Consider the following 20,058-nt stretch of genomic DNA (forward strand, 5'->3'; position numbering starts at 1 on the left):
CGTTACGTTTGGGAAAGAGCTCCAAGGTCAAGGCCAGGCCTTAAGGGGCTCTGGGCGCTGCTTTTTCTCCCCCATCGATTTTAGAACTCCACAACAGCTCTGAAAACCAGCAGCCTGCAACGAATCCCCCAGTACTCCTGGAATTCTCTAGCAATGGGAAGAAGGAATTTGCTACAGCTACCTTCACAATTCCTTATCCAAAGTGCCAGGAGGAATTGTTACTCCTTTATTTTACTTGTTTATTCACCCAGCCAACGCATGAGCTCTTTCATCACTTGATTTTCCCCACGCACACGCATAATGCGACTTGTTACATGTGCCCATAAGGCACCTTTTCACATTTGTTCCAGAAATAAACACCACGCGATAACTTTTTCTAGTTTATTGTGTTGGCAGCACTTCCCGGCAAGGGCAGAGCAGCTGGCTTAGAGCTGGACAAGTGCAGACAGCCCTTTGAAATATGCAAATCCCAGAATCATGGAATCACTTTGGTTAGGAAAGACCTCCTTGATCAGTGAGTGCAACTGGTGACGATCCCCACCTTGTCACCCAGTCCAGAGCACTGTCCAGTGCCACGTCCAGTTTTTCCTTGGACACCTTCAGGGATGAGGACTCCAAATCTCCCCGAGCAGTCCATTCCAGGTTTGGGATTGTTGCTTGCATATCCTCAGTTCTTTGTTAGCTTAGTCTGACACAGTTTGGGATTTTGCTTTGTGAAGGGCAGAAGAGAAGTACTGCACTCCCAGGGATGCTGTCCTTCTCCAGAAGCCCTGATCTCCCAGGGATGCTGTCCTTCTCCAGAAGTCCTGCTCTCCCAGGGATGCTGTCCTTCTCCAGAAGCCCTGCTCTCCCAGGGATGCTGTCCTTCTCCAGAAGCCCTGCTCTCCCACGGATGCTGTCCTTCTCCAGAAGCTCTGCTATTCTACGGATGCTGTCCAGCCGGCAGCCCTGCTCTCCCGAGGATGCTGTCCTTCCCCAGCAGCGCGTCACCCGTTTCCAGCGGCTCAGGCAGCGCGCACCGAAGCGGAGCAGGCACCCGGAGCCCGCTGCCAGGGCCAGGGGCAGCTCGGCCGCGGCTGTCGGCGCTCAGGCCGCTTCCAGCTTCTCCTGTGCGGCGGCGAGGCGGCGCTGGAGGTATCGCTGCCTCCAGCGCAGGAAGCGGCGGCGCGCCCGGCCCGCCTGCCAGCCCACCACCACCCCGGCGGCGAAGGCGGCCAGCAGCGCCCAGCGCACCAGCCGCGGCCGCAGCGCCTCCAGCACCATCCCGGCCCCGCCGCCGAACCCCAGCCCGGCACCGCCTCCCGCTTCCGCCGCCGCGGGGGCGGGACCGGCCCCGGTAAAGGCGGCGGGGCCGGGGAGGCGCCGCGTCCGCCCGCGCCATGGCCGAGGCGGCAGCGCAGGTACCGCGGCCCCGGGGCGCCCTGGCCGCTTCTCCCTCCCCTCGGGAACTCCGCAGAGTTCCCCCGAAGCTTCTCACACGCTGTCTTGTGTTTTCCCCAGGATCTCCTGCTGGCAGCAGCGTTTGTTTCCGATGCGCAGTACAACAGGAATATTCCCTTTAAGACCTCCCCGGAGGCTGTCAGGTAAGGAGGGATGCGCCCCCCGGTCCAGCCACACCTGCGGAGAACCAGCCGCATCCGTGGCCAAACAGCAGCAGCCAGAAAAGGTTTGCGGTGCTAAGAAGGGTGACTGGGTGGGGTGCCAAAAACTGGACTTAAGCTAAAATACTTAAAACGGGGCTCAGCGCATCTGTATGTTGAGGATGGGAAATGACATTAAAAAGTTGTGGTTTGCTGGAGGGGAGAAAATAAAACTAATATAAAGTCTTCCAAGTCTCTGGGGGAATGAAGAGTTTGGGAGGCTTGGTCAGCCCTCAGCTGTGTGGAAGGTGTTGGAGTGGCAGAACCCGGTGGCTGCAAAGTTAAATCTTTTTTGTTTACTATAATAAACATTCTGTTATTTAACCCTGCTCCGAAAGGCAGTATAGTATCCATCAGCTCTGAGACTGATGTGGAAACAATTTGCCAAATTCCTTGCTGGCAAAAATGTTTGGGACAGCAAGTGCTGTTCTTCCAGGATGCATTTGGTGATGCCCTGGGGATGTGCCCTGTAGCCTTTATTTGTGATACCTTCTCCTTCCAGGCTTTATCACCTCTATAACCACTGGATGATGCGAACAGCCACCTACTTCTTCATCTTCCTAAACCTGTCCCTTGCCCTGTTTGAGGAACCTGCTGTGTATCCACTCCCCTTCCTGGTGAGTTTGTGCTGCAGGAGCAGCAAATGCAGCTGCTGGAGCCAGCAAGGGCTTCTTGACTCAAAGTGGTTCAAAGAGGTGCCAAGAGACAGGGGATGGTGATGTTTTTGTGGGTATCTTTCATCCTCTGCTCTGGTGAGACCCTGCCTGGAGTCCTGCATCCAGCTCTGGGTCCCCAGCACAGGAAGGACATGGAAAGCTGGAGTGAGTCTGGAGGAGGCCACCAAGTTGATCAGTATGGATGGAACAGTTCTGCTGTGAGGAAAAGCTGAGAGAATTTGGGTTGTTCAGCCTGGAGAAGTTTCAGAGTGGCAAATTGGCTCTTCCAGTACTTGAAATGGCCAACAAGAAAGATGGAGAAAGACCAAGGATCTGGAGTGCCAGGACAAGGGGGAATGGCTTCCCACTGCCAGAGGGCAGGATTAGATGGGATACTGGAAGGAAATTGTCTCCTGTGAGAGTGATGAAGCCCTGGCAAAAGTTTGCCAGAGAAGCTGTGGCTGCCCCATCCCTGGAAGTGTTCCAAACCAGGTTGGATGGGGCTTGGAGCAGCCTGGGGTAGTAGAAGGTGTCCCTGCCCATGGCAGGGGGTGGAATGGGGTCATTTTTAAGGTCCCCTTCAATCCAAATGATTCTGTGATTTTATAATTCTGTGATCTGTTTGAAATGGGGACAGAAAAGGGACAGGAGCTGGCCATGGACCATAGGAGCCACTGTGGCCACCAGCAATGACCCTTGTGACTGTGGACAAAGTCATGGTGCTGTTCTCCATCTCAGAGGCCAATTCCAGCTTTCTTTGGGACTCAAGTCCAGTCCTTGTGTGTGAAGGTAGAAGTTTTACTTTAGGCCAGTCTTTTTTGCAGCCTTTATTTGTCCTGCACCAGCGTGATTGTGAAAGATGGACTCCTTGAATCCTAAGCAAACACAGACTTGCCGTGTTGCCTGTGGCAGGGAATTCCGTAAAAGGAAGCCTGAAAATATCGCTCTGCCTGTTTTCTATCGTGCAAAAAGGAATATTGCTGTTCCTGGTTGTGCTGGTGGAGCCCTGCTCTCTCTGCAGGCCACGTCAGTGCTGGAGGTGTTGTGCCTTCTGGTGTTCCTCGGCCGGCTGACACACTTTGCCAAAGTCACCCTGCACAATGTGTTCTGGAAGGACACCAAGAACATCTGCATCATGGTGGCAATCCTGGTGAGTTGGGCCCATGGGAGGTGGGGTTTTTTCCCCCTCGTGTTGTTCTCCTGGGATCGCAGCCCTGCATACACGAGCCGTGGCCAAACCAGCCAGCTCTCACAAACCTGCCGTGTGTGCACCTCTCCTGCATCAACGAGCACTGTTCACTGTCTGGACACATTCCAGAATTACTTCTGGGACCTTTCCTTCTTTCTCCTTCAGTTATCCCTGACAGACCTGGCTGTATATGGGGTCCTCAGGCTGTATGACGTGAGGAGCATCCGATGGTCAAGGATTGTGAGGCCCATCTTCCTCATCAACTTCGCAGAGAGCCGCCAGGTAAGGAAAAGGCCTGGTGACATGTCCAGGGTCCTGGTTTTTTGGACAGCCTGCTGCTTTCCACAATCCAGGGGATTTGGCAGAAAGATTTTATGACAGAATTTAGGGTCCTGTAGGAGAAAGTTTGTTTCAGTAGTGGCCTGAAGCAATAATTTGAGGTGGGTGGATTCACACAGTACTACAGAAAAAAACCCATGTTTCTCCCCAAGTCAGGGATCAGGTTACTGATTTCTGGAAGTCTCCTGGTAATCAAGTGTCATGGTATTCTCAAACCTGTAGTCCAGATTTGGACTCTGATTCCTCTCAGCATGGAGAGATCTTTGTCCTGCTGCTCAAGACTTGTCTGGTCCTGACTTATATATTAATAAACTGTGATGTGGAGGCCTGGGGGGAGGGAGCAGCTCAATGTTTGGGCTCAGAGCATGTGTTTTGTGGCCTGGAGTGATGGATTTCTGTCCCTGACATGTTCCCTGCAGCAAGAACATCTCAGCAGCGCCCTGGGCCCTCTGTCCCTTGGCTCCTGAGTTCACTGTGATGTGTAGCTAGATTCCATATAGGATCCCCCCCGGAGAACAAGGAGGAAAGGCCTGGGACTCTTTTACCCCAGTTTAAGGGTTTGATCCAGGTGGGATGGTGAGGGGAAAAAGGGGTGCCACGTTGCCTCTGAACACTTCCCTTGTCCCTGGCAGATCCGGAGGGCCTTCCGCAGCATCCGCAACACGCTGCCAGAGATCACCTACGTCTTCCTGCTCTTCATGTTCAGCCTCCTCATGTTCTCCCTCATGGCCTTGAAGCTGTTTGGAGAGAGGTGTGGAGACTCCCTTTGCTCCTGGGATACTCTGGGCAGACTCCAAACAATTCCTGCAGCAAGCACTGCTGATAGGTGCAGCTCCTGTTGTGGAACACATGATGCCAGTGCTTAATTCCAGGCTGTCCTCTTCCTCCTAGGAATCTCCAGACAGCAGAAGGCTTGCCCTATTTCAGAAACTACCTGGAGATTGTGTTTGACCTCTACGTGCTGGTGACAACGGCAAACAGCCCAGATGTCATGTATGGATGTCGTGTAGATAATCAGATCTTTCATTGTGTTCTCAGGGGTCTCTGTGCAACCTTTAATTTGCACAGAAGAGTTAAAATCCTGTGGGTGTTGGGCTTCTCATCCCTATCTCTTCTGGGTTCCTGCTGTAGTTTGTGCTGGGAAGGTGCTGTCAGGAGTAGGACAGGGAGGAATGGCTCAGTCATCTATGTGCTGGAAATATCTTGAGCACAGCTGGGATGGTGCAGGGACCTTGGGCATTTAAACTGAGAAATAAAATGCTGTTCATCCTAGAGCAAGTGGAAAAGCAGATCTGAGTGCAGCAAGGTCAAAAAATAACATCTGGCTGAGGCATTGCCTCATGTCTGCTCTTAAATTTGGCTGCGTTGGCAGAGATTTCATCTCTGTGCTGTCTTCTGCAGCTGGTCAGTCAGGGCCTGACAAACCAGGATGAAAACCCAGCAGAAGAAAAGATAAGTGTTCCCTAGCTGAACTAATGCAGTTTTTAGCTTTTATCTGACAAGTTTGATCTGACAGTCCAAAATGGCACTTGGAAATTCATGTGGGAGGCTGTTTTCTCATGGACTCACTTTCCCTGTTTGTCATTCTGGCAAGCAGCAATCCCTTTTCCCTTCTCTAGGATGCCAGCGTTTGACTTCAGCTCCTGGTACGCCCTGTTCTTCATCGCCTTCGTCATCGTCAACACTTACATCTTCATGTCTCTCTTCCTGGCCGTGGTCTACAACAACTACAAAAAACACCTGAAGGTAGTGCCTGGAGGGGCTTGTGACCAGTGGATTCCTGCTGTTCTCTGTCAGGAACCTCTGGCTTTCCCTTGGAAAGCTTTGGGAAGGGGAAACAGCTTCGAAGCACAAGACCCACTTTTCACATCATGGGATTGCTGGGAGTTCTGCTGTTGGCATTGAGTTAAATATTCTATGGTGCCTCCAGCAGATAAAGAGCACATTCTGCATTATCTTGGAGGCTTAGTTGTAGCTCAGGAATGCTATCTCCATGCAGGGATCTGCTTTTGCACAGCATCTTTGTATGTGCTCTGAGAGCAGGGGAACTGGAAATGGGAAGTCTGAGTAAATCAGAATTTTTGTTCTGCCCAAACTGGGTAGGGGCAGTTTGGGACTTGTGATCGAAGTGGGAGAGCTGGGAGTTCCTGGGTGTTTCCATGAGAGGGTTGGATCTTTCTCAGGAGGCAGGTGTTCCTCTGCTCCCAGTCATGTGCAGAAGAGAATCCCCACCCCTGCTCTCAGCAGGATTCACTTGTGGATGGGAAGCACGTGTGGACACATCCTCTTTGCTTCTGTGGCCATGCAGATCCCGTGATCTTTGTCACCTCCTTCCTGTCTGCCAGTACCCTTTGTCTTTCCTTCCGGTTTTTCTGTGTTGTCCCAGCATCCAGCAATCTGTTGATCCTTCCAGAGCTCTGTGTGGAGAACCCACAGCTGCCTGTTAAACACCATTTCTCACCTCTCCCCCCACTAACTGTGCTGTGCTTTGTGTCCAGTGTCGTTCCCCTGGGTCTCTTCTTGCATCTCTGTGCTGTGAAAATGAGTTTATTTGTTAAGGGAAAGGGGAAGGGCACCTGCAGCTGCCTGACTCCCGATGCTCTCTCTAGAACGAGATCCGTAAACTCGCCTACATGAAACGCCGCAAGATGATTGAGGCCTTCAACCTCCTGAAGGAAGAGGAGGGAGAGCAGTTTGTGGTTCGGGAAGCCCGGTGGAAGCAGCTGGTCAAGCTGGTGGCTCCTGACACCAGCAATTCCCACCGGGAGCTGCTGCTCCGCATCTCGGATGACGAGCAGAAAGGGTTCGTAGGTGAGCAGTGGGGACCGGGGAGGAGCCAGGGGCCGGGAGCCTGATCCTTCAAGGGGTTTGGCACTGGGATTTTTGATCTGTAATGGCCCCAGAGGGGCTCAGAATCACAGAGTCGTTGAGGTTGGAAAAGACCTCTGAGATAAGAGTCCAAGCTGTGCCTGCTCCCCTCCCTGTCACCCAGCCCAGAGTACCGAGTGCCACATCCAGTCATTCCTTGAGCACCTCCGGGAATAAGGACTCCAGGCTGCTCTTCCTGTTTCCCTCCAGGTTCCTGGAGTCCTGAAAGGTTGTTCTTGCTGCCATAGCCCATGTCCCACATGCTGTGGGTGGCCCTTCATGGCCATCTGACATCAGGCCAAGCTCTCCATGGCATGTGGGACCTCCTGTTCTCAGCAGAGGATGTGGAAAGCCTCCCGTCCCTATCAGATGCAATGTGGCTCCCCACACAGTCCTCAGGAGCGGGATTATTGGGAGAGATGGGTCAGTCTCCTTGTTCTGAATCATTCTGGGGTGGTTGTTGGCCCATGGCTCAAGCCAGCTCCCCAGGAATGGGGAGGAGAAGCTGATCAAATTCCAAGTTCAGCCTGTTGTGGTGAATACCAGTCTGGGATTGGCTTTTTTGGGAAAAATGAGCTCAAGATACGGAGTCCAGATCGCTGCCACTCCTGTGGGCTCAGATTTGCATTTGGCAGACGCTGTTGATGTGCCATGACATCAGGCTGACACGTGGCACTCTGCTGCAGACAAGAAGTCCTTCATGCAGCTGGCAGACCTGCTCAACATCCAGGTTGTGACGCTGAAGATCCGCAGGCACCCTCTGGCGCGCCGGCTGCCAGCCCTGTATGGATCTGCGCCCAGCCGGCTCCTGCGCAGCGTCGTGAGGCACAGGTGAGCTGTGACACTGCTGAGGGCTCACCTGGGCACGCTGCTGGGGAGGACACACTGTCCCCTCATGGGCTGTGCCACCACTCCTGGCCTGCCTTTGTCAGTGTTGGAGGACCCAGCTGTGGCCCAGTGCCCGAGCTGGGTTTTGCTGACATCAGGCTGTGCTTTGTGTCTTGCCAGCACTGAAGTGCTGCGCTTAGATCTGCTCCTACCTCAGCAATCTCTGCTGCAGAGCTGTGTCCTGCTGCCTCATCAGATCTGGGAGTTCTTTAGAGCTCTTTTGCACTTCCAAACCTTCCCAGAATCCCAAAATAGCTGAGGTTGCAGGGAACATCTGGGGATGGGCTAATGGAACCCCCCTGCTTCAAGCAAGGCCAGCCAGAGTAGGGTACTCAGGGCTATCCCAGCTGGGTCTAAAGTTGTCCCCAAAGGCTCCATAACATCTCTGCAACCCCTTCCAGTGCTTGATCATCCCTGGTTGAAAAAAAAAAAAACCAAAACTTTTTTGTTTAAATGGAAGTTCCTGTATTTCAACTTGTGCCCCTTGCCTCTTGTGCTTCCATTGGATATCACTGAGAAGAGTCTGGCTCCAACTTCCCTGCACCTCCCCATCAGGTATTTATACACAGGAGCTGCTCCTGACCCTTCTCCCTGTCAGTCTGGACTACCCCAGCTCTCCCAGCACATTCCACTGTCCTGTCCTGTCCGTTTTGTGACCCTTTAATGCACCAGCTCTGTGTGTTCAGGCCTCTCTTGTACTGGCGAGCACAGCTGACCCTGGTTCCTCTGTCAGCACCTCCAAGTGTGGCCTCACCAGTACTGAGTAGGTGGGGGAAAATCACTTCCCTGGACCTGTTAACCAAATTCTGTGTTGGACTTCAAGTGCAAAACGAAACTCTTCAGTGACTTTTGGTTTGGGGAAAATTGATGGGTAAAGAATTTTTGAGAGAGGAGGCAAAGAGCTTCTGAAATAACTGTGTGACTTTGACCTTCTTGGGAGTTGCAGACTGAGCTCTCTTTGGTCCTTGCAGGGCTTTTGTTTGGACTTATGATGCCATCATCCTGGTAAATGCCATCTTCATTGCTCTGGATGAGGAAAGCCCCTACGTTTCCTATGCAGAGTGGGTGTTCCTTGCTCTGTACATCATCGAGATCCTCCTGAAGGTCTACACTTATGAACCCAGGGAATTCTTTGGCAAAACCCAGTTCTGGAACTGGTGAGTGGGCTGGAAGTTTGTGTGGAGTGTGGTGGGTGCTGTGCTCAGCTCCTCAAGGACTGAAACGCTCTGAATTCCTGTGCCAGGGTGTGTTTAAGATGAATCAGAGGATGTTGTGACAAAGCTCTCCCGTGTGCCCATAGTCTGAGCTGAGCCAGGGCTGCCTGGCCCTGATGTGAGGAGCAGGGGTCACTCCTTGTTTAAACCCTGCTCCTGTCCCCCAAAATCTAACAGCAGTGCCTTCCCTCGTGCCAGGTTTGATACTCTCATCATCTTTGCTGCCCTGACTGCAACGATTCTCAATGCCACCCTCAAGTCCAGTAAGTGCAGCTTGAGCAGCCTGCATGCCTTGGGAATCTTGGTGTCCTCCCCAGCCTTCTGCCGGCACCTCAGGCTGGAGAGGCTTTGTGACCAGACAAACAATTACTGAAGGATTTATAAGAACTAACCCAGTCTTCCTCTTTCTTTTTTTTCTTTTTTCTTTTTTTTTTTTTAGCTCCCTGTTCTAGTGTTTAACAAGGCCACAATAATAACAAGTGAAAGAATTTTATCTAAACACATCCCGGCTTTATTTCCATAATAAAAATATCTTTGTTCTTTTTTCAGCCATGAAGTACAACAGCCAGCAGATCCTGGACATTGTGTTGATCCTAAGAGTCCTCAGGCTGATCCGGATTGTTGACAGCATTCAGAGGTGAGGAGAGAGTGGGATGGGGGATGGTTTTTGGGGAGGGGCTGGTCTTTGCCATAGGCAGTGCCCAGCACTGACCGTGGCCACCCCACAGGGCACCCCAAGGCTTTGTCCCAGCCTGCCTGGGACGAGCCCAGTGGCTGCAGCCTCTCTGGAGGCTTCTTTTGGGGATGTGCGGAGCGTGTGGTGGCCAGGGTGTGACAGTAACCAACGTGGGCTCTCTGTAGGTTCCAGGTCATCATGAACACCCTGATAAACATCGTCCCGACCATGCTGACTTTTGGTGGGCTCACTCTGGTAAGAAATCCTGGTGTCCTGGCTCAAAGCACTCCAGTTCCACAGAAATGTGCCTTAAATCTCACGCTTGTGCTGTTTCCAAGGGGATAAATGCAATTCCCTGGATGGCAGGCCCTTGGAAGTGTAAGTGTCCGTTTGAATCGTGGCCATTGTGCAAGCAAAGGGTGCAGAGGGGCTGCATTCCTGCTTTTTTCCTGGATCAGGACATCCTCCTTGGATCCATGGGGTGTTCTGGCAGCCTGGGCTTTGCATCATAAGGAATCAAATCATGGTTTGGACAAGAGGCTGAATGAGAAACCTGGGTTTCAAATTATTTCCTAAAATGAGCTTCTGTTATGATTTGGGAACATTCCTTATCCATATATAGTTCTTGGCTAATTATTCCTGCTTGGTGATTGCTGTTGGGTGACTTGGAGCTCTGGAGTCTGTGCTGCCCTCCAGCCCCTTGCTGTGCCTGTGGAAGCTGGAAAACCTGCTGGGATGCTGAGCTTGCCCTGGGGCTTGCAGCTTGCTGGAGAAGCAGGTGATGGGGTTTCTCTTCCCAGGTTGTGTATTGTGTGTTTGCTATCATTGGCATGGAGTTATTCCACGGGAAAATCCAGTACTTCCCAGCCAACTCGAACGCTCCTCACGCCCTGGAGTGTGGGAACCCAGCTCTCAAGGATTCCCTGTTTGCCCGTGGGAAGTACTGCAAGAACAACTTCAACGACTTTGCCTCCTCCTTCATCGTCCTCATGGAGCTCACCGTGGTCAACCAGTGGCACGATATCCTTTGTGGTGCACATTCCCAGCTGGATCCTTAGGAATTGGGCTTGGTGGTCCTTGTGGGAGATGGGGTTGTTCTCACATCTATGCTCCTCCCGAACTCTGCTCTTCCCGTGGCCCTGTACATGGATGGGCAGCAGAGATGGTCCCTCAGAGGGTTTTGTTGGGCTCCTGGTTCCCCCTTCAGCTCTTCCTTCCCTCTTTTCCCTTAACTCCCACTCTACTCTTTGCCAATGGATTTGCCAATGTGACAGTTCAGCCTGCCAAGCTCTACTTCATCGCCTTCCACATTGTGATGGTGATAATCATTGTCAAGTACGTTTTTTGGGATGATTTCAGATAGAAAGGGGGATCTGTCCCTGCCAGGGCACTGCTGGTGGGCCTGGGGTCACCCATGGGAGACAGGTGGGCTGTGTTTAGAGAGATCTGCTGTGTTCTTGTCCCTGCTCTGCTGCTCTGACCTGGAGGAGATGGAGCACTGGGAAATGAGCCTGGGAATACTGAAATGGGCAATGCCAGTGAGGAAACGCTGCCTCAGTTCTGCTCATTGTTCCTTCCAGTATCTTTGTGTCCTTCATCTTGGAAGCTTTCTTTGTGGAGTACTCCCTGGAGAAGAGCGAAGTGGAAACTGCCATTGAGCAGAAAATCCAGGAGCTGGGAATGGGAGTTCAAGAGTAAGCCCCCCAAATGTGCCCATGCTGGATGTGGCCAATTTGGCACCACTGATGAGGGAAAACCGGCCTCTGTGTCGAGGCATGAGCTGACATTCCTGTTCCTTGTCACAAAGTTCTGGCTCATGTTCCTGAAACATGGAGATTCCTCTTCCCTGTCATGAAGTCCTGGCTCCTCTGCTGGTTTTGGTGGCAGTAGAAGGCCCCTGGTGTTGGCTTTGCTGCCTCCCGTGGCTCTTGCAGCCAGGAATTCCAGCCCAGAAGTCAGGAAAGATGCTGGAAAATAACCCTGTGGCTGGTGCTTGTGCTGCCCCACCGAGAGCCCATCACTGCTGGGCTCCAGGGTAGCATGTGGCCCCTTCCCAGGGTAATTCCTGGCCCTTGCTGTGCAGGGATGAGCTCCAGCATGAGCAGCTCCTTGACAACATGGAGAGTGCAGAGCACGAGCTCGAGGGGGAAGGTGGAACGAAGTCACAGAGCAAAGGGCTGGTGTTCAAAATTGCCTCCAAACGTAAGTGTGACCCTCCAGGGCATCCAGGCCCAAGGTTCCCAGCTGGGGAAGGCATCCAAGGCATCATTCCTGGGGAAGCTTCCAAGCCCTGCTACTCCCTAGGGGCCGTAAAAGCAGCTAAAACCCACCTGGAGACTTTGGGACAGCTGTGGACGTTTGCTGTTTGCTGTTTGTTTTTACTTCTCTAGCATCTTCTCCTCTCCCACCTCAGCCCTTCTGTGTTCCTTGTCTTCATGAACCTCCCTCTGGAGACACTGCCCTGGTGGCCGAGGTCCTGCTGTGCCAAGACACCTGTTTTCCTTTCTCCTTCCTCTATGGGCTTTGCATTCCTGCTGCCTTGGATCACGGGGGGACCGTATCCCCCTTTCCTCTGGCTCGGTGACTATTTCCCTCCTTCTCCTTTCTTGCTGTACCTCGGGTTTCCACTGTGTGGGAATAGAAGGGCTTAAAATCCCAAATAATGGCTTTGTCTTCCAGAAGGGCTCAGAGGGAGTGTAACCTGGGAGATTTTCTGACCCGTTTTAAAACACGGGCATTTCAGGTATCCAGAGGAGCACACCTGGTGCTTATGGGGCACTTTTTTGTCCCGCCAGGATACAGGACAGTGGATGCTCTGCTGCAGCGCATGTTCGAGGCAGAGATACCCCTGGAGGATGAAGGCCCTTCCTTTGAAGAGATCCTAAACTTGTCACCCACCTCGGCCGTTCCCAGGAGCCCGAGTTCGGAGAGCGCGGCGTGAGGGGGATCAGGGAATGGAGCCCATTCCCGGCTCTCCAGCTGTTCCCTGGCTGCTCCCACTCGTGGGGCCCGGGTTTCACGGTGGGAACAAACAGCTTTGTCCTGTAAAGGAGCTTTTATCTCACGTTAAATCCCCTAGAAACGTCTGGAATGCGGGGGGCAGTGGGAGCACCCGGCTGTGCCCGGAGAGGGACGGTGCCGTGGGCAGTACATAATGGAATAATTACTCCTTGTAACTGGAATTGTATCGCAGCACTTTTATACACACCTCTGCACCGGCGGACGCGGAACGCAGCGGTTCTTTAGCACAATAAATTCAGCAGTTTGGAAAAACGATGGAGTATCTCGGAGTTAATGACGGGAGAGGCTGGTGGCAGGTGGGAAGTGAGGAGCGAGGGATGCTCCTCGGCTTTCCCGTTTATTCCGCAATTCCTCATTTCTGCCCTCCCGGCCCTCAGCGTGCGGCGGGGGCGGGGTTCCTGCCTGAGTGACGTGGGTATCGACCAATGGGAATGCAGCACGGGCCGAGGGCTGGCCAATGGGAACGCGGTACCGGCCCGAGCGGTGAGCGGGATAACGGGATCGGGATAGCGGGATGGGGAGCGGGATAACAGAATCGGGATAACGGGATGGAGATCGGGATAACGGGATGGGGAGCGGGATAGCGGGATGGGGAACGGGATAACGGGATCGGGATAACGGGATGGGGAGCGGGAGAACGGGATGGGGAGCGGGATAACAGGATCGGGATAACGGGATGGGGAGCGGGATAACGGGATAACAGGATGGGGAGCAGCATCAAGGGGTGCTCCAGCCCCCGGAGCTGTGCGGATGCCGGGGCCACGCGGATCCATGGGGGTGGCAGAACCTCCGGGCGCTTCCCACCCGACCTGATCCCGACCTGATCCCGGCCTCTTCCCTGCAGGAATTACGAGGCTCAGATCCGGAATTACCGGGGGCCCGACCCGCTGGAGCCGTGGGACAGGTGAGCGCGGCCCTGGGTCGGGAAAGCAGCAGGAGCTCTGAGAACAGAGCTGGAAGCAGACTCCAGCTGGATAAGGCAGACACCAAATCCTTTGGAATTAGAGCTGGGCAGGGATGAGAATTAATTGCTAAATTTGTAGCCCATGGATTCCTGAGCAGGATCCCAGCAGGGAGGACTGGTGGGATACTCCACGAGAAAGTCTGGCCTGGGGGCTGTTCCCAAATAGGAGCAGCGAGCCCTGGAATTGCCTGAAGGGAAGAAAGAGGGATCTTTTCAGCACAAGGATCAGCTGTAAACCTGGAGATGTTCCCAGATGATCCCTTGGGAGTGTTTAGTTCTGAGCCAAGTCCATCTCCTGCCCTGTGAAGCTCAGAAATCCGGGAATCCCCAGCTAAGGTGGGGAATGGTAGGGAAAAACATCCTAATAGGGGGCCTCCTTTTGTACAGGAATTGAGTAAAACTTGTCCCAAGGAACAGGAATTAGATGGGATTTATGTATTCCTTGGAGACCCCAATCCACTGGGAAGGTTGAGAGAAGGAAACTAAGTCTAAAAAGGCAAATGAGCCAAATCTGCCCAAACCCTCAAATGGCCACATTCCCTGGCAGTGCTGAGGAATTCAGCCAAGCTCCAAGAAAAAGGTGAGCCCCTATGGAATCCTCTAGGGGACACCATAGCCAGCTGTGACTCTTGCAGGTTATCCCAGTTTCAGAGAATGTCATTTTTTTCCTTTGGGAATTCACTTTTCTTTTGAAGAAACACTTTGATCACTGCATAACTTTATTGTTTGAGCCTCACCAGTCACCTGGGGTATCCAAGCCCATGGAATTCCCCACATGGGGAATTTCTGGGAGAGCCCCTGAGAAGAAAGAAGGCTCCAGTTTTGCAGGTCTGTGTCATAACCCATCCTGTCAGCCACTGTTTGAACCCAGTGGATTTGTCCTCTTGGATTCAATCTCAGCATCACAAATTGCTGGGAATTCAGCAGCCTTTGGGACTTTTCCATGAAACCTCTCCATCCTGCCCTTCAACCCTGTTGCACAAAGAGGAAAAACCCAAAACTCCTTTTTTTTTCACCCTTTTCCCGTTCACTTTGACCTCTCTTTTCCAGCAGGGAAAAAAAAAAGGAGCCCTTTTCTGGGCTATGCAGGCTTGGATGTGGATGAGGTGGGATTGGAGCAGTGTTGGAACCACCGTGGATTCTCCCGAGGTTTGCCGTGAGGAGCTGCAGCTTGGGAGGGGCTGGGATTTTGTGCTGTTCTGGGTTTTTGGTTTTTACTTTTTTTGCCTTTTGGGCCACCTCATTGGAAAAGCTGGAAACCAAAGAAAGCGAAGGGAATTCCCTAATTCCTTTCTAGACTTGCAGAAGAGGCACAAATCCACCTGGAGCTGTGGAAAGGGATGAGAGTGGGAATGGGAATGAGGGGGGTAATGCTGGGTTGCCCTCCCCCAAAGGGACCAAAACTGCCAGGACATTCATATGGAATGAATGCCAGAATATGTGGGTGTAGAATACTGAAACCTGTCAAGTTTTTAATTTATATTTATATCTGTATAGACAAATAATGCTGGTTTCAATATAAATTCATTTTGAAATAAATTCTCTCTATCTACTCTATTATACAGGAAGATAAAAAATTCTGAATGTAGAGCTGTCGGTTTGGTAAATAATGACATAATATTTTATATATGAATAAAAGAATAAAGCGCCTGAAGCCACGCGGACAGAGGCTGGGGCTGAAGGCGCCCCCGGCCCCGGGCTGAGCTCTGCGCCAGTGCTGCCGCCTTGTGGCCACAGAGCGGAACTGCAGCTGTGCGCCGGGCCGGGCGGGGCCGAGCCGGGGTGAACCGAGCCGAGCGAGCCGAGCTGTGCCGAGCAGAGCCGAGCAGAGCCGAGCCGGGCCGAGCCGAGCCGGGCCGAGCCGAGCGAGGCGAGCCGAGCGAGCCGAGCAGAGCCGATCCGGGGCGGGGCGAACCAAGCCGGGGAGAGCCGAGCGAGCCGAGCTGGGGAGAGCCGAGCCGTGCCGAGCCGTGCCGAGCTGGGACCCCCAGCAGGAGCCGGGTCCGGCTTCCGCCACACTCAAGATGGCGGCCACAATAGGACCCCCACCCCCCGGCAGAGGTGTCCACGCTACTGCCTGCCGTCACACGCGCGACCGCCGCCCGGCTCCGGCACCACTGACCCCGCCGCACGCATCCTCGCGCGGGGAAAGGCGGAGGAAAATCGTGCGGAGAGCGCGGAGTCGGTCGGCGTCGGCCGGTTTTTCGTTCAGGCAGTGACTTAGACAGACACCACTGTGAGGAGCGGGGGCCTTAAAGGTGCCTCAACAAAGATGGCGGCTGTACCGGAAGTGGCTTCAGCCGCAACAAAGATGGCGGCGCGAAGGGGCGGAAGTCACGTGATGCCACGCTCAAGATGGCTGCCCGATCACTGGTCCACTGACCTTCTAAATATGGCGGCGGAAAAGGGCGGGAAAAAGCAAGGACTTTCCGGTGCGTCTACTCGACTGCCTGCGTACCACGCCGACACTGATTCCGCTCCGGAGCGATTTTCCGCGGCATTTCCAGGCGTTCCGACACGGGCTGTGCGCTCAGCGGCGCCGGAGCCGGGTGCGAGCCGGGCCGGAGAGCTCGTGGGCGCCAGCAGGCAGTGGCGAAGACGCCTTTCTTTTCTCGGGTCCTGCCGCGGCCGCCATCTTGGGTGTGGCGGAAGCCCGACCCGTCCCGTCCCCTGCCGCCGCTTCCCCCCCTCTGCCCTCTCCCCCCGGCCCGGGGAAATGGAGGAAAACACAATTCCATCGGGCCCGAACAGTCGGCCGGGCTGCCTGAGCCTTTCTCCTGCCCGCAGGGGCGCGGCTGCCCGGAGCCGGGAGCGCCCAGCAGGAGGAGGCAGCTGTTGTGTTCGCCGGGAAGGTCAGAGCTGCGGGCTGGGGGAGCTTTGGGACGTTTCCCGGGGGGAATTTCAGCTCCCTGCAGCTGCGGCTGGGTGCTGTGTGGAGTCTGGGCTGAGCCGCTGCTGCTGCCCCAAGGAAAAAGCTGGAAACCAAAGAAAGCGAAGGGAATTCCCTAATTTCTTTCTAGACTTGCAGAAGAGGCACAAATCCACCTGGAGCTGTGGAAAGGGATGAGAGTGGGAATGGGAATGAGGGGGGTAATGCTGGGCTGCCCTCCCCCAAAGGGACCAAAACTGCCAGGACATTCATATGGAATGAATGCCAGGATATGTGGGTGTAGAATACTGAAACCTGTCCAGTTTTTAATTTATATCTGTATAGACAAATAATATTGATTTCTGTATAAATTAATTTTGAAATAAATCCTCTCTATCTACTCTATTACACAGGAAGATAAAAAATTCTGAATGTAGAGCTGTCGGTTTGGTAGAATGACATAATATGACATAATATTTTATATATGAATAAAAGAATAAAGCGCCTGAAGCCGTGCGGACAGAGGCTGGGGCTGAAGGCGCCCCCGGCCCCGGGCTGAGCTCTGCGCCAGTGCTGCCGCCTTGTGGCCACAGAGCGGAACTGCAGCTGTGCGCCGGGCCGGGCGGGGCCGAGCCGGGGCGAACCGAGCCGAGCTGTGCCGAGCCGGGCCGAGCAGAGCCGAGCGAGCCGAGCCGGGCCGAGCCGAGCGAGCCGAGCAGAGCCGATCCGGGGCGGGGCGAACCAAGCCGGGGAGAGCCGAGCCGGGGCGGGGCGAACCGAGCTGTGCCGAGCCGTGCCGAGCTGGGACCCCCAGCAGGAGCCGGGTCCGGCTTCCGCCACACTCAAGATGGCGGCCACAATAGGACCCCCCCACCCCCCGGCAGAGGTGTCCACGCTACTGCCTGCCGTCACACGCGCGACCGCCGCCCGGCTCCGGCGCCACTGACCCCGCCGCACGCGTCCTCGCGCGGGGAAAGGCAGCGGAAAATCGTGCGGAGAGCGCGGAGTCGGTCGGCGTCGGCCGGTTTTTCGTTCAGGCAGTGACTTAGACAGACACCACTGTGAGGCGCGGGGGCCTTAAAGGTGCCTCAACAAAGATGGCGGCTGTACCGGAAGTGGCTTCAGCCGCAACAAAGATGGCGGCGCGAAGGGGCGGAAGTCACGTGATGCCACGCTCAAGATGGCTGCCCGGTCACTGGTCCATTGACCTTCTAAATATGGCGGCGGAAAAGGGCGGGAAAAAGCAAGGACCCTCCGGTGCGTCTACTCGACTGCCTGCGTACCACGCCGACACCGATTCCGCTCCGGAGCGATTTTCCGCGGCATTTCCAGGCGTTCCGACACGGGCTGTGCGCTCAGCGGCGCCGGGGCCGGGTGCGAGCCGGGCCGGAGAGCTCGTGGGCGCCAGCAGGCAGTGGCGAAGACGCCTTTCTTTTCTCAAGTCCTGCCGCGGCCGCCATCTTGGGTGTGGCGGAAGCCCGACCCGTCCCGTCCCGTCCCCTGCCGCCGCTTCCCCCCCTCTGCCCTCTCCCCCCCGGCCCGGGGAAATGGAGGAAAACACAATTCCATCGGGCCCGAACAGTCGGCCGGGCTGCCTGAGCCTTTCTCCTGCCCGCAGGGGCGCGGCTGCCCGGAGCCGGGAGCGCCCAGCAGGAGGAGGCAGCTGCTGTGTTCGCCGGGAAGGTCAGAGCTGCGGGCTGGGGGAGCTTTGGAGCCTTTCCCGGGGGGAATTTCAGCTCCCTGCGGCTGTGGCTGGGTGCTGTGTGGAGTCCGGGATGAGCCGCTGCTGCTGCCCCAAGGGCACGGCTGGCAGCAGCCTCGCCTCGTCCGTGTGTGGAAGCAGCTCCGGTGCTGGCAGCCAAATCCAATTTCTATCGGATTTCGATCAAACGTAGTGCTTAAATCTGGGAGCGCTCGGTTCCCTGTGCATGAAAATCCTTGAGGTAGCTAAGCTGAGCAGTTTTGGGAATTCCAAGTGTTGTGTCCTTATGATTCTTAATACAGTATTTAAATAAGTAATATTTGATTGAGACAGTATCAAGTGGATTTCTTAGAGTGGCAGAAATGTTTTTTTCACCTGGAAGTGTGTTGGGATAATCAACTTTCCTTATGTCAAAACGGACTGGTATTCCTTCTTTTCCCTTTTGTTCTTTCTAGACTGTGGAGCATTGGGAAGAATATTCGGCATAGAGAAGTGAAAGGCACGAGGGGAGCTCCACGTTCCCGAGGAAATGCTGTAGGCACCACGTGCAGCTTCTGAACAGCACCGATAATCCCGACTCCTACAGAAACCTCCTGAAAATGGAAGAGACAGGGAAGAAAATTCCAGGAGTGGTGTGGGAAGCGCTTTCACCCAGGTCTGGACAGCGCTGAGGTTGGAATGGCTTCAAAATGATCCTTGTGCCTCTCCTGTTGGCATCCCAGGCCTAAGTCTGTGTTCCCTGCGTGTGGAGGGAGGAAACGTGTGCTGGAGAGTGGGAGAAAGGTCCCTGCTGGTCGCTGTGTCCTCAGTGGGCAGAGAACTCTGACCTTGGCCAGGTGAGTGAGGAATGGGAGTACGGAATCCATCCTGCCCCCTTTTGACTGAGCTGTTCTCGGGAGTCATCAGCAGGCACCTCTCTTAGCTGGCTTTAGTTCAGCTTATTTCTCACAGGTTTTGGTGCTGGCATCGCCAAACCCTGAAGTTTGCTAAATTAACCCTGAGAAGGTTCAACAAACCAAGCCTGAGGGAACTGGGGGTGGATAGCCAGCTTCCCCCCGAGCTCTGGTCTGCAGGGAAGGGAACAGCTCAGGAGTTTTGTACAGCTGTGTTTAACACTTGGTGGATTGGGATGATTTTCTGGGAGCAGGCTGTCTGTCCTGACCTGTTCCCTTCCCTCTCTCTGTCAGGCTGGACCTGCACAAGGGCCGAGGTGAGACCAGGATCTGTGAAATCTCCCACTCCCTGTGTCTGGCCCAGGCTGAAGCCGTGTTTGCTGTCGGTGCTGATGGAGTGGGAGCTGCTGAAGACTGGAAACTCCTGCTCTTCCCCTCAATCCCAAGACTGTGTCCATAAGAGGCTTCTTTCCTGGTGCCACCTTCAGGACACTTCCCAAGTGTGTGGAGGAAGCCAGGCTGTGCCAGCACAGGAACGGTCGGGACACGCCAAGCACAGCCGGATCTGCTGCCTGGCCCTGTAGAACTCCTGGAAGAGTTTGTGGCCTCAAAAGGGTCTTTTCTATTCTGAATTTCTCTAGAACTCAATTAAAAATAATAAAATTGTACCAATGTGGTTTTGATTGGTTTGTTTGCACTGGTTAATTAAAGGAAATGATTGGCAAGGAGCTTGGTTGGAGCTGGCAGCTGTTCCTTCTTGTCTCTTCATTCTCCGAATTTCTTTGAATTATTTCTTAAGCAGTTACTGCAATCAAGATCCCCAATGGGGAGAACAGCATTGTTGGATTGGGAAATGCAAATGCAATTCCTGGGAAGGATTGAGGGGATGGGGAGCTGAGCTGAGCCTGGGTTTTGGGTGAGGAGGGGAGAGGGGAGAACCCCCAAGATCGGTTAAAGCCAAATCTGCTGGGTTTGGGCCAAATCTGCTCCAAAAAATGATCCTGTTTGAAGGGGACTTGAAGCATCGGGATGTGCTGGGGGGGCTGTGCTGGGACCCCCAACCCCTGGTCAGGAATGCAGTGCCAGGTCCAGGGGGACACTATGGAGGGGATGTGCTGGCATCCCCAAATTGAAGGCAG

At 54.2% G+C, this 20,058-nt stretch overlaps 3 protein-coding genes across 5 annotated transcripts; 2 read left to right on the forward strand and 1 right to left on the reverse strand.

Annotated features, from left to right (window-relative positions):
- Positions 1–367: 367 nt before the first annotated feature.
- MTLN (mitoregulin) lies at positions 368–5,500 on the reverse strand. The gene is made up of 3 exons (XM_058835762.1): positions 5,394–5,500; positions 4,508–4,561; positions 368–1,435 (listed from the first exon to the last, which is right to left on the reverse strand). The coding sequence occupies exons 1-3, from the start codon at positions 5,498–5,500 to the stop codon at positions 1,087–1,089; spliced, it is 510 nt and encodes a 169-aa protein (XP_058691745.1). The 3' UTR covers positions 368–1,086.
- Positions 1,248–14,980, forward strand: LOC131577741 (two pore channel protein 2-like). 3 transcript variants are annotated; one of them, XM_058835792.1, is made up of 21 exons: positions 1,248–1,400; positions 1,501–1,583; positions 2,143–2,257; positions 3,318–3,446; positions 3,651–3,767; positions 4,457–4,575; positions 4,716–4,817; positions 5,444–5,570; positions 6,434–6,635; positions 7,379–7,523; positions 8,552–8,737; positions 8,993–9,057; positions 9,344–9,431; positions 9,656–9,725; positions 10,271–10,490; positions 10,715–10,805; positions 11,051–11,164; positions 11,554–11,672; positions 11,861–12,050; positions 12,266–12,974; positions 13,336–14,980. In XM_058835792.1, the coding sequence occupies exons 1-20, from the start codon at positions 1,380–1,382 to the stop codon at positions 12,327–12,329; spliced, it is 2,367 nt and encodes a 788-aa protein (XP_058691775.1). In that variant the 5' UTR covers positions 1,248–1,379; the 3' UTR covers positions 12,330–12,974; positions 13,336–14,980. The 3 variants fall into 3 exon arrangements, with proteins under 3 accessions (XP_058691775.1, XP_058691777.1, XP_058691776.1); XM_058835793.1 differs by lacking the exon at positions 11,861–12,050 and having other exon boundaries at positions 1,250–1,400; positions 13,336–14,977; XM_058835794.1 differs by lacking the exons at positions 11,861–12,050; positions 12,266–12,974; positions 13,336–14,980 and adding an exon at positions 9,809–9,848 and having other exon boundaries at positions 1,249–1,400.
- A 2,218-nt stretch (positions 14,981–17,198) lies between these two features.
- Positions 17,199–19,587, forward strand: LOC131577326 (uncharacterized). The gene is made up of 3 exons (XM_058835067.1): positions 17,199–18,007; positions 18,482–18,862; positions 19,214–19,587. The coding sequence occupies exons 1-2, from the start codon at positions 17,422–17,424 to the stop codon at positions 18,520–18,522; spliced, it is 627 nt and encodes a 208-aa protein (XP_058691050.1). The 5' UTR covers positions 17,199–17,421; the 3' UTR covers positions 18,523–18,862; positions 19,214–19,587.
- Positions 19,588–20,058: the final 471 nt, after the last annotated feature.

Source organism: Poecile atricapillus, chromosome 3 (genome assembly GCF_030490865.1).
Source record: "Poecile atricapillus isolate bPoeAtr1 chromosome 3, bPoeAtr1.hap1, whole genome shotgun sequence".
NCBI classification, from domain to species: domain Eukaryota; kingdom Metazoa; phylum Chordata; class Aves; order Passeriformes; family Paridae; genus Poecile; species Poecile atricapillus.

Coding starts and splice junctions, on each gene's coding strand:
- LOC131577326 (XM_058835067.1), top strand. CDS start 17,422: ATGGCGGCTGTACCGGAAGTGGCTTCAGCCGCAACAAAGATGGCGGCG. Junction 18,008..18,481: donor CTGCTGTGTTCGCCGGGAAG/GTCAGAGCTGCG, acceptor TGTTCTTTCTAG/ACTGTGGAGCATTGGGAAGA.
- LOC131577741 (XM_058835792.1), top strand. CDS start 1,380: ATGGCCGAGGCGGCAGCGCAG. Junction 9,058..9,343: donor CAATGCCACCCTCAAGTCCA/GTAAGTGCAGCT, acceptor TTCTTTTTTCAG/CCATGAAGTACAACAGCCAG. Junction 9,726..10,270: donor CTTTTGGTGGGCTCACTCTG/GTAAGAAATCCT, acceptor TTCTCTTCCCAG/GTTGTGTATTGTGTGTTTGC.
- MTLN (XM_058835762.1), bottom strand. CDS start 5,500: ATGACGAAGGCGATGAAGAACAGGGCGTACCAGGAGCTGAAGTCAAAC. Junction 4,562..5,393: donor CAGAATGACAAACAGGGAAA/GTGAGTCCATGA, acceptor CTCTCCAAACAG/CTTCAAGGCCATGAGGGAGA. Junction 1,436..4,507: donor AACATGAAGAGCAGGAAGAC/GTAGGTGATCTC, acceptor TCCCGAGGGGAG/GGAGAAGCGGCCAGGGCGCC.